The 10,990-nt window shown below is 47.9% G+C and overlaps 1 protein-coding gene across 1 annotated transcript; it reads left to right on the top strand.

Moving 5' to 3' along the window:
- The first annotated feature begins 6,380 nt into the window (after window positions 1-6,380).
- On the top strand, window positions 6,381-8,556 carry SEPHS2 (selenophosphate synthetase 2). Its single transcript, XM_080911741.1, has one exon. It carries the CDS (start codon window positions 6,509-6,511, stop codon window positions 7,868-7,870), a length of 1,362 nt encoding a protein of 453 aa, XP_080767867.1. The 5' UTR covers window positions 6,381-6,508; the 3' UTR covers window positions 7,871-8,556.
- Window positions 8,557-10,990: the final 2,434 nt, after the last annotated feature.

A 10,990-nucleotide genomic window follows, 5' to 3' on the forward strand; every position in this document is an offset into this window, starting at 1 on the left:
AAGATCTCAGGCCCTCGGAAAGTTGGGGACTTCCCAATAGCTGAACACTTCTATTAGAAGGATACAGTTGTCTGAATCCAGACATCTCAAAGACAACCTGTAAGGAGATGGTGGTCTGAGTTCAGGTATCTCAAGAACAGCTTCTCCACCTTACTGGTAAGGTCATGTTCCTAGGTCCAGGAGCCTACCCTAACCTGATTAACAGAAACTCCCCTGCTCAACCTTATGTCAAAACATATGATTGAACGGTGCTGCTGCCTGCCCTCACCTTGTGGCCTCATCCTTTAATTATGCAAAGCAATGTCCCTTCAGGGTCAGAATTCAGCTCCAGAGTGGTGGCTTGATTACAATAAATTTTTGTCATCTGCGTTGACCTGGTGTTAGATTTATGTTGCATTTAAGTGTACCCCCACAACGGGGACCCAGTGTGCTAAGCAAGCTTTGTCTTCAGCTCCATAATACTTTTATAATTAGAAAAGAATAATAAAGGTTTTCAATGTTTCTGTAAACTCCAACAATGTATTGGTCTCTTCCCTGTTCACGTACAGAAAACACATCTAGCAAATACTTGAAGGGGTCTCCAGCCTTTTAACGTCATGAGGTGGTGTTGTCATCTACAGATGTGTTGATCTTGTTCATAGATATCCAGGGATGCAAGGCTTTCTTTGAGCTCACAGAACCTAGTGATACAGGCTTAAGACAGCCCAAGGTTACCTGGCATCCCAGAGTGGGAACTTCATTCTGTGTGAAGACAGCAGTGCTTTCTGAGCAGAGGGGGGAAAAAAACAAACATTAGCAAAAGGCTTTGGAGTGGTTGTGCCAAGACCCAGAGGAAGATGAGCTTTGTCCATCCCCTCCCCACACCCCACTGTTCAAGTCACCCCGTCCTCACTCAGCATCTGCTGCCTACTGTTCCTGCAGTCTGTGCTCACCCCGAAGTCTGAACAGTTTTCCAAAAAGCGTAACCCAGCCATGTTGTCCTGTAGGTTGTCGTCTTTACGCAAGGAGGGCTGGCACAATACCTGTGATGGGACAGTTCGTCTTATCTAGGTGGGGACAGCGGTTTAGAAAGGAAGAGGGGAGAAGCCAGGGAGGAGGAAGACAGAGAATGAGGAGGATGACCTGGACCTGTGTGGACCTGTGTGGACCTGTGTGGACCTGTGTGGACCTGTGTGGACCTGTGTGGACCTGTGTGGACCTGTGTGGACCTGTGTGGACCTGTGTGGACCTGTGTGGCCTTAGTTAGCCACAGGTAGATATGAATATTTTATAAGGGATGGATTTGTACAGGATGATTTGTATAGATGGGAAAATTATATCATAGCATCTGATAGTGTGGACATGTTGTAAAATGTAAATTTATTTTAAAGAATTTATTTATTTATTTATTTATTTATTTTATTTTCAGACACACCAGAAAAGGGCATCAGATCCCATTACAAATGGTTGTGAGTCACCATGTGGTTGCTGAGATTTGAACTCAGGACCTCTGGAAGAACAGTCAGTGCTCTTAACCACTGAGCCATCTCTCCAACCCTGGAGTGTAAAATTTACAGAAAAAAATTGAGATAAAGCCATTGCTAAAGTACAAGTTTCTGGAGTTTTGAATTTATCAGGCTGGTTGGAAAGTGGACAGAGTTCTAGGCTAGCAGAGAGGCAGCAGGGAGAGAGACTAACCAGAGCGTGGCTTCCGGTGAGATAAACATAATGTTTGTCCTATATGGCCCATCTGTGGGAACTAAGGTGGGAGAGACTGCCAGGGGCAGAGAGTACCAGGGGGCAGCCTGGCGTGGGGACATGCTGGAACTGGTTTCTACATTTTTAATTTACCACAACATTGTTCCCAGCTAAAAATTCTCTCTTCTCCAGGAAAGAAAAGCTTTTAATCCTTGACAGTACTCTCCTTCTTTCTCCCCCCACCAGTCCCCAATGTGTGTGTGTGTGTGTGTGTGTGTGTGTGTGTGTGTGTGTGTGTGATAGAGATACAGAGAGGAAGAATTCTGGGGCTTTTAATTTTGTTTTGTTTTTGAGACAGGCTGTTATGTAGCTGAGATTGGTCTTCAACTTGCTATGTAGCTAAGGTTGGTCTTGAACTCCTAAACCTCCTGCTTCTACCTCCTAGGTGCAGTACTTCTAGTGTGCGCCAGCATGACAAGACCCATGGAAGCTTGTATACAGGAACTTCTGTTGGCTTCACAATCTTTCCAAAATCTGGCCTTTCGGCATGCACGGAGTGCCCAAGAGAGGGCACACCACTGTTGCTCCCTGGGATTCTGGAGGACATTTGTAGCTATTACTCCATTTCAACCTCCCACCCCACCTACCCTCATCGTCAGCCCATGTTTCTCTCTGGTGTCCCTGACAGGGCCTCCTCTTCTCCCCCACTCCTTGCTGCCAGCCACACCAGTCTCCTTTCTCACACACCAGGTTTGCTCTACTGCCGCCTCAGGCGCTGTGCTGCCTCTGCCCTAAAGGCCTCTCCCCAGATTATCACCTTCCTCTTTCAAACCCATCCTGCTCAGGCCATCTCTGAGCTATCCCTGTGCAATTCCTCTGAGATTCAGAGACAGCCCCCCTCTCTCTGTTTCTTTCTCTCCCCGCCCACCCCCCATTCCCCCCACCTGACCCCTCCATCCCCACCCCCCTGCCGGAGATGACTTGCATTTACCCATCTCTGTCTTTCCCCCCTTGTGACATGGATGGTGGACAGGGTGTGAAGGCTGTGGTTCTGGGTGTCAATCTCAAGTCTTCCCGGGCAGATCCTGTTGCTAGAAGCCCCCACAGAGCAAGATCTAAAAGTGGGGACTGGAACTGAGGTTGAACGGGGCCTAGAAACACCAACAGAGTTCAAAGTGCAAGAAGAAAAGACACTGCTGAAGAGGCTGTGGGGGTGGGGGGGAGTTGCCTGCATGTCTGACTCTGTACCACGAGTATGCACGTTGCCCAAAGAGGCCAGTAGAGGGCACTGGATTTCCTGGAACTGGAGTTGCAGGCCGTTGTGAACCACTGTGTGGGTGCAGGATTGAACCTGGGTCCTCCAGCAGAACAGTCTGGCTCTTAACCACTGAGCCAGCTCTCCAGGGACCAGAATAATTTAACAAGATGCCCGATAGTGTAGCTCAGTGTAGCTTGCTTAGAATACACAGACTCCTTTAACAAAGTGAAACTGTAAGTCATGCAACCATTGGTGAACAAGGGGGGGGGGGGCGCGGCTGCTTTCCTGTAAGGCTCTGAGTTGCCTGAAGTCTTCCTTCAGCTCCACTTTCCCACTCAGCAGGCACAAGTCACACAGCTTTGCTCCTCGGACACACTCATGTCGTTCAGACTTCAAAGGCTCCTCAGGAAGGCCACCATCAGGACACTCACTCACACATCTCTTCAGATCTCTCCTTAGCCTTCATCTCTAGTGGATGCTCTTGGTTGCTGAGGACAGCAGGCCTTGGTTTCGTGTGTGTGTGTGTGTGTGTGTGTGTGTGTGTGTGTGTGTGTGTGCATGTTTGGGCATGCATGTGAGTCACTGCACACATGTGGAAGTTAGAGGACAACGTGTAGGAATCAGCTCTCTCTTCTACCATGTAGGTTCCATGCATTGAACTCAGAAATGCAGGTTGGCGGCAAGAGTCATTACCAATGAACAATTGCCAGCTTGACAGCGGGCTTGTCTGTCACACTCATTGCTGTGTCTCTGATGTGCAATGCCTGGCACAGAAGAGCTCATACAGACATTTTTTTTTCATCTTAGTTTTGAGATAGGGTGCCGTGTACCCCAGGGTAGTCTGGTACTTGCTGTGCAGCCAAGCTTGAAGCAGTCTCCTGATTAACCTCGATTTCACCTCCCAAATGCCTGGACTATAGGTCAGTGCTACCTCTCCTAGTTCCCAACCTTTTGTTTGTTTTAACTAGGCATGAAAACCTAAAAATTTTGTGTACTAGTGGGGTATCATAGTTCTAAGCATTCTGGACAACTGGCCCCTGCTTTTGTGAAGAGAAACACACACACACTTAGATTTAAAACAAACTCGAGGGAAGAAGGCTATGTTTTGTCTTGTGATTTTGGTCCCAGTGGCTGGCCCCATTGCCGTGGGCCCGTAGAGAGGCAGAGTGTTACCACAAAAGAGTGTGGCAGAGCTGCAAGCTGATGCTTGTCAGGAAGAAGCCTGAGCAATAGAAAGGAGCAGAGAGAAGATACGCCCTACAAGACCTCCCGTGGCCTACTTCTTCTGACCTAGTTCTCTTCTTTTAGTTTTTAACCTCCTCCCATACCATCAAGTAACGAACTCACTCCTGGATCAATCTATTGATTAGATCAGAGACCTCAAGGTCCAATAACCTCAAAAGAACCAGATCCATCAGATGGAGCCCAAGTGTTCCACACATGAGCCTTTGGGAACATTTCCCACCCAGACTGTAACATGAGCCTGCCATCAAATGGGACAAATTTTAATCGTGAGGGGAAAGTTCAAAGGACAAGAGAGAAAGTAAACAATAGACCTTCTGGACTAGTCACTGTTTAACTTGCCTGCTCATGACTTTCTTTTTCCCTCTGAGACCGGAGGTTCCTTCAAGTGTGCCACATGCTGAGAAGCTGCAAAGACCTTACCGTTTGACTCTTTCATCATGCTAACTCTTAAACAGGAATTCCGAGCCACAACGTACTGAAGTGGCTCGGAGGGGCGGGACGGATGGGAGGGGCGGAGGGGCGTTACGGAGGGGCGGGGCGGAGGGGCGAGATTGAGGGGCGAGATTGAGGGGAGGGTTGCGCTATCATTTCCTCATAGTCACAGTTTGATTGCATGAAGTGTAAAGGCCAAAGATCAAAGGTCGGGTTGGGGAGGGAGATCTTGCAGCTCATTGGTAGGCTGGCCTCACATCCCCTAAAGACCAAGGCCGAAGGATGGAAGAGGAGCCTAAAGAAGAGGGAGGCCAGCAGAGCAGAGAGGGACATGGAAAGAGCTCCGGGGCTAGATATGATACAGTATATATTCAAGAACTGTCACTGGAAACAAGTTGTCATGCATGATTAATATAGTTAATATGTCTTACGAAATCCCTAAAAGAAAGCTCAGCGGTCTTTTGCTTCCACATCCGTCCTTGTATCGCTGCACCATGTTTTGCTTTTATGAATTCTAAAATATATACTTTACTTTTCCTAAATTACATTTCATTTAGTGTGTGGGTGTAGATGTGTATTTATATGTGGGTGTGAGTGTGTCTGCATGTATGCGTAGGAGGGTTCTGACTGTATGTTTGACTGTGTACTGTGTGTTCCTGGTGCTCTCAGAAGCCAGAATAGGACATCAGATCCCCTGGAAACTGGAATTACGGATGTTAGCCACCATGTAGGTACCAGGAACTGAACCCAGGTTCTTTGCAATAATAGCAGGTGCCTTTAGCCACCCATCTGTCCAGCACCTATTTCAGGTTTTTTGAGACAAGATCTCACTGTGTAGCCCAGGCTAGCATAGGCATCACCCTCTTCTTACCTCAGTTTTCCAAGTGCTGGAATCACACAGTGGAAAACTCTATTCACTTGTCTGGTTTAGGGTTTCACACTGTAGTAGAGGCTGGCCTGGAACTCACTGTGTAATCCAATGGACATTGGCAAACTTCCTGCCTGGATCCAAATTCTCATATACATTAACTTCAAGAAACAGACACCTTAGCACAGAGTAGCCAGGTAAAGTATTCTGTTGTCCTAATAACTTGCACGGGAGACAGCAACTCTCACCACTGGGAGTTAATGGCCAAAACAGTACCTAAACCTGTTCAGAATTTTTAAGACCATGTGAAATTTCACAACATGGATTCTGCAGTTTGCTTACATAATGACACTAATGTCCCTTTTCTTCCCCTAAACCTCTCCTTAAAAGTTTTTTTCTTAGTCTAGATTGGCTTTGTGTCCTGTAAAATGACCCTAGGACTGTTCTGACCTTATGGGGTTAGCCAAGTGCCAGAGCTTCCTTCTATAAGTAACTTATTCTTAGGTAAAACGATTCCAAAACAACAGTTCTGCCAGCCAACTCTAAGACCAGGTTCACAGCGGAGAGGTGGGGAAGGGCAGACACTACACGCAACACGCTCGAGGTAACGTGGCTCCCACCTGTAATACCAGCACTTGGGAAGCTGAGACAGACAGACAGACGCGAGTTCGAGTCCATCCTGATCTATATAGAGAACTGAGTTCCAGACCAGTTACAAGGGATTCACGTGACGATCTCGTGGGGACCGGTTGTGCAAGCAGACGGTTAATTTGTTATACACCTTTTTGAGTAAAGGAAGCCCGCCTCTCGGTTCAGAAATCGTCATTGGATGGAGTGGCTGTCAATCATACTGCCTATAAATAGTGGCCGCGCGGCGCTCGGACAGGCAGCGTGGTTTGAGCCCTCCGGTCGGGCTCGCGTGGTAGATCAGCTCCTGCCTGGCGCAACCTTTCCCCGCTGTGGCAAGTAGACTCGCCTGCAGGTACCGGGGCCTTCTGATCCGCACGGCCTCCCTGGCGGGCGGCGCGATGGCGGAAGCGGCGGCGGGCGCCAGCGGAGAAGCCATGGCGGCACTGGTGGCCGCGGAAGGTTCCTTGGGCCCGGCGGGCTGGTCTGCTGGCCGGAGTTTCTCCAACTACCGGCCGTTCGAGCCCCAGACACTGGGCTTCAGCCCGAGCTGGCGGCTGACGAGCTTCTCCGGCATGAAGGGCTGAGGCTGCAAGGTCCCCCAGGAGACCCTGCTCAAACTCCTGGAGGGACTGACGCAGCCCGCGCTACAGCCCCCGCTCACCTCGGGTCTGGTCGGGGGCCAGGAAGAGACGGTGCAGGAAGGGGGCTTGTCCACCAGGCCCGGCCCCGGCTCAGCCTTCCCCTCGCTGAGCATTGGGATGGACTCCTGCGTCATCCCTCTGAGGCACGGAGGCCTGTCGCTGGTGCAGACCACCGACTTCTTTTACCCCCTGGTGGAAGATCCCTACATGATGGGGCGCATAGCTTGTGCCAATGTGCTTAGTGACCTCTACGCCATGGGCATTACTGAGTGTGACAACATGTTGATGTTACTCAGTGTGAGCCAGAGCATGAGTGAAAAGGAACGAGAGAAGGTAACACCGCTCATGATCAAAGGCTTTCGTGACGCTGCGGAGGAGGGAGGAACTGCAGTGACCGGTGGACAGACAGTGGTCAACCCTTGGATTATCATCGGTGGGGTTGCCACTGTGGTTTGTCAGCAAAATGAATTCATAATGCCTGACAGTGCTGTGGTAGGAGATGTTCTGGTATTAACCAAACCTTTAGGAACCCAGGTTGCTGCCAATGCCCACCAATGGCTGGATAATCCTGAGAAATGGAATAAAATCAAGATGGTGGTTTCCAGAGAGGAAGTAGAGTTAGCCTATCAGGAAGCTATGTTCAATATGGCTACTCTAAACAGGACTGCTGCTGCCTTGATGCACACTTTTAATGCTCACGCAGCCACAGATATCACAGGCTTTGGCATATTAGGACATTCTCAGAACCTCGCAAAACAGCAAAAAAATGAAGTGTCCTTTGTCATTCATAATCTGCCAATCATTGCCAAGATGGCTGCGATCAGCAAAGCTAGTGGGCGCTTTGGCCTTCTCCAAGGAACATCAGCTGAAACCTCTGGGGGATTGCTGATTTGTCTGCCAAGAGAACAGGCAGCCCGCTTCTGTTCTGAAATCAAATCTTCCAAGTACGGAGAGGGTCACCAAGCTTGGATCGTTGGCATCGTGGAGAAGGGAAACCGGACAGCCCGGATCATTGACAAGCCTCGCGTTATTGAAGTTCTACCTCGGGGAGCCTCTGCTGCTGCTGCTGCTGCTGCTGCTCCTGAGAATTCCAACGCAGCCGCTGAGCCTAGTTCTTGAAATGGAATAGCAGTTGTTGGGAACTCAGAACCATTCTACACACTCATGGACTGTTGGCCAGGGTTGGTTTTAAGACCTTTCCAGAGGCAGCCTGCATAGTGCCTCCAGGTGCTTTGGCTAGTTCCATCAAAAGCTGCCTGTGTGTACATCCAGACCCAGAAGGAACACTATGGGAATGTGTGTTCATCTATTGATGAAGGGGATGAAGAGTGAAAAACCTTTTCCCAAAGCAAGATGAGGCTATTCCAGTTTTAGGGATTTTTTTTTTTTTCCTGCACTGAGTTGATTCATTTCTGCACAGGGAGTAAGATTATTAAGATTACATATGGAAAAAAGTAAACTGCAACATGTAAAGAAATTATTTGGACCAACATATTGATAAGTCTAAATTGTTAGGAGAGCTCCTACTGATTTATTGTCAAATTTGTTATTAATTTTTTTCTGAGAAGCTGCCTCTTTCCCTGTTCTGGACAAGAGTTGAGCAACTTGTCCAACCAGGAAAGAAAGGCCATAGCCACCTGTCTTGGTCTCTGATAATGATGTCTCTCCTTCTAACTCCCAATAAGGACTGGGAGAGGCTGAACAAACCTCAGAGCCAGGTACTGGTGGCCAGTAAGATACTAAATCTTACAGTGAAAATTCCCGGAGATTTAATTAATAAAGAAAATTTCTTACAGCTAACTAAATAAAAGGGACTTTATTGGAAAACTCTTGTGTCTCTTTGGTTCTGTGGATCGCTTTGTCTCCTTTCAAACAGGTTCCGCGGTGCTGGAGAATGGCCTTGAACCCTTGGTTTCGCCTCCAGTATGCTGCCAAGAGCTGCTGGACTGACTTTTTATTCCTTGACATTATATCTAGAGCCTGCAAAATAGAAAGTAGATGTTGTTCTTGCCCCTGAGCCAAGGGATTTGGGTTTGCACTGTCCCCAGATGACAAAAGAGGACTTGGAATGGATATAAATGTGGGGATTTTAAGGTGGACAGAAAATAGGGGGAAAGAAACAAACTTAAAACCTTAAAGGTTGTCTTATCAGAATAGAAGAGGCTGTCTGAAGGTGGGGGTACTAACAAAAAAGCTCTGGAAGGGTTCAGTGAGGTGAAGGCAAGAAGTTGGCTAGAGAAGAGATGCTGGCTAAAAGCTTGTAATACACAGAGCAATTATGTCTTTACACTTGAAATACCCCCTGACACATTGAGGTAGGTGACTGACTGCCTTTTACCTCTAGGAGAAAGAGACAGAAACCCCAGGCACAGCAGTAGACAAGGAAGCCTGATTGAAAGCTCCTCTTAGCCATTAAAAAAAATTATCCAGGGGGTTGGAATGATGGCTCAGCAGTTAAGAGCACTGACTGCTCTTCCAGAACTGAGTTCAAATCCCAGCAACCACATGGTGGCTCACAACCATCTGTAATGGGATCTGATGCCCTTTCTGGTGTGTCTGAAGACACAGCAACAGGCTACTTATAATAGATAAATAAATTTTAATTAAAAAATATCAGCCAGGGGCCCAATTGTAGAGGGGTGGCCTAGCATAACCTGATGTCATGGGGTCAGCCTTTAGCACCAAATAACGCCAGGGTGGTGCCACTGGCATTTGGGAGGTAGAAGCAAAGGATCAGAAATTCAAGATCATCTTTGGTTATATGGTTCAAGGCTGGCCTGGGCTACATCTATGTGAGACACTTTCTCAACACCCCCCACAAACGAAAACTCTGACCTAAGATTTGCTGGAGAGTGCCTAGCATGTGTGAATCTTTGGTTCAGTACCTCGTACTTTGGACGTTGGGGCTAGGGGTGGTGATAGAGAAGAAAGGAAATAAGTTTTTAAAATACTGGCCAAGGGCTTGAGGTGTCGTTCAGTATTACAACAGTGTAGCTTGGGCAAACTCCCAGTTTAATCTCTACCACCAGAAAAAAAACCTTGGCCAGGAAGCCTCCATCAGTACTGACACAGAAATGCTCCAGAGAAAATGACCGCATCAGGTAAACATGCTTAAATACAGGCATGAGGCTCTTTATAAGGAAAACATCCTGAAGTCTCCCACTTGAAGTTTGATTCACTACATTAAGATTTTAAATGTCACACTGAGAACAACTTGCTGTGTAACCCAGGTTTGTATAGATGACCCTGCTTGGGCTTCCAGAGTGCTGGCTCAGAAGTTTTGATGTCTTCCCTTTTCCACTGAGAATGGGACTTTGTTTTAATATTTTGCAATGTTGCTTCCCTTCTGCAGCCTGGGTGGCAGGCAAACACCATCTCCGAGCCACACTCCCTCGCTCCCTCCTATCTTTTGGCATTGTTTCAGACAAGGTCTTGATATGTAGCCCTGTCCGGCCTGTAACGTGCTAGGTAGACCAGGCTGATCTGGAGCTCAGATTTGCCAGCGTCTGCCTCTCATGTGCCATATGCTACCACACCTGGTTCTTTTTCATTTTTTCCCTTTCTCAGTCTTTCTAGTATTGTTATGTGTATGAATGTTTTGCCTGCATGTATGTGTGTATCACACACGCCTGCAGTGTGCCCTGTACTCAGGCCAGAAGAGGGCTTTGGACCCCCTGGAACTATAGTTACAAATGATTGTGAGCTGCCATGTGGGTGCTAGGGAAGGAACCTGGGTCCTCTTCAAGAACCGCCCATGCTCTTAACCACTGAGCCCTGCTCTATACCCTCATGTTGCTGCCACTGTTTTTCTTTTTGTTTGTTTTCTTTTGTGCCCCCCCCCAATTTATTTATTCACTTTACATTCCATTCACTCTCACCCCCCACCCCCACCCCTGTCTGTCTTCTCCTTTTTTGAGAAAGGTTCTCACTGTAGCTCAGGCTGTTCTGGAACTCACTTATGTAGACCAGGTCGGCCTTGAACTCACAGAAATCCACCTGCCCCAAGTGCTAGGATTAAAGGTGAGCACCATACCCAAGTAGGCCCTTGTTCTTTTGGTTTTTTACACACAGGGTTTCTCTGTGTAACCCCTGGCTGTCCTGGAACACGATCTGTACACCAGGTTGGCCTGAATCTCAGAGATTTGCCTTCCTCTGCCTCCCACAAGCTGGAATAAACTAGCACCAGGCTTGTTCTTGTTTTTAAATATGAGTAACCAATGATCACCAGACATTTGAGGC

This window comes from Micromys minutus (assembly GCF_963924665.1).
Source record: "Micromys minutus genome assembly, chromosome: 2".
NCBI lineage: Eukaryota > Metazoa > Chordata > Mammalia > Rodentia > Muridae > Micromys > Micromys minutus.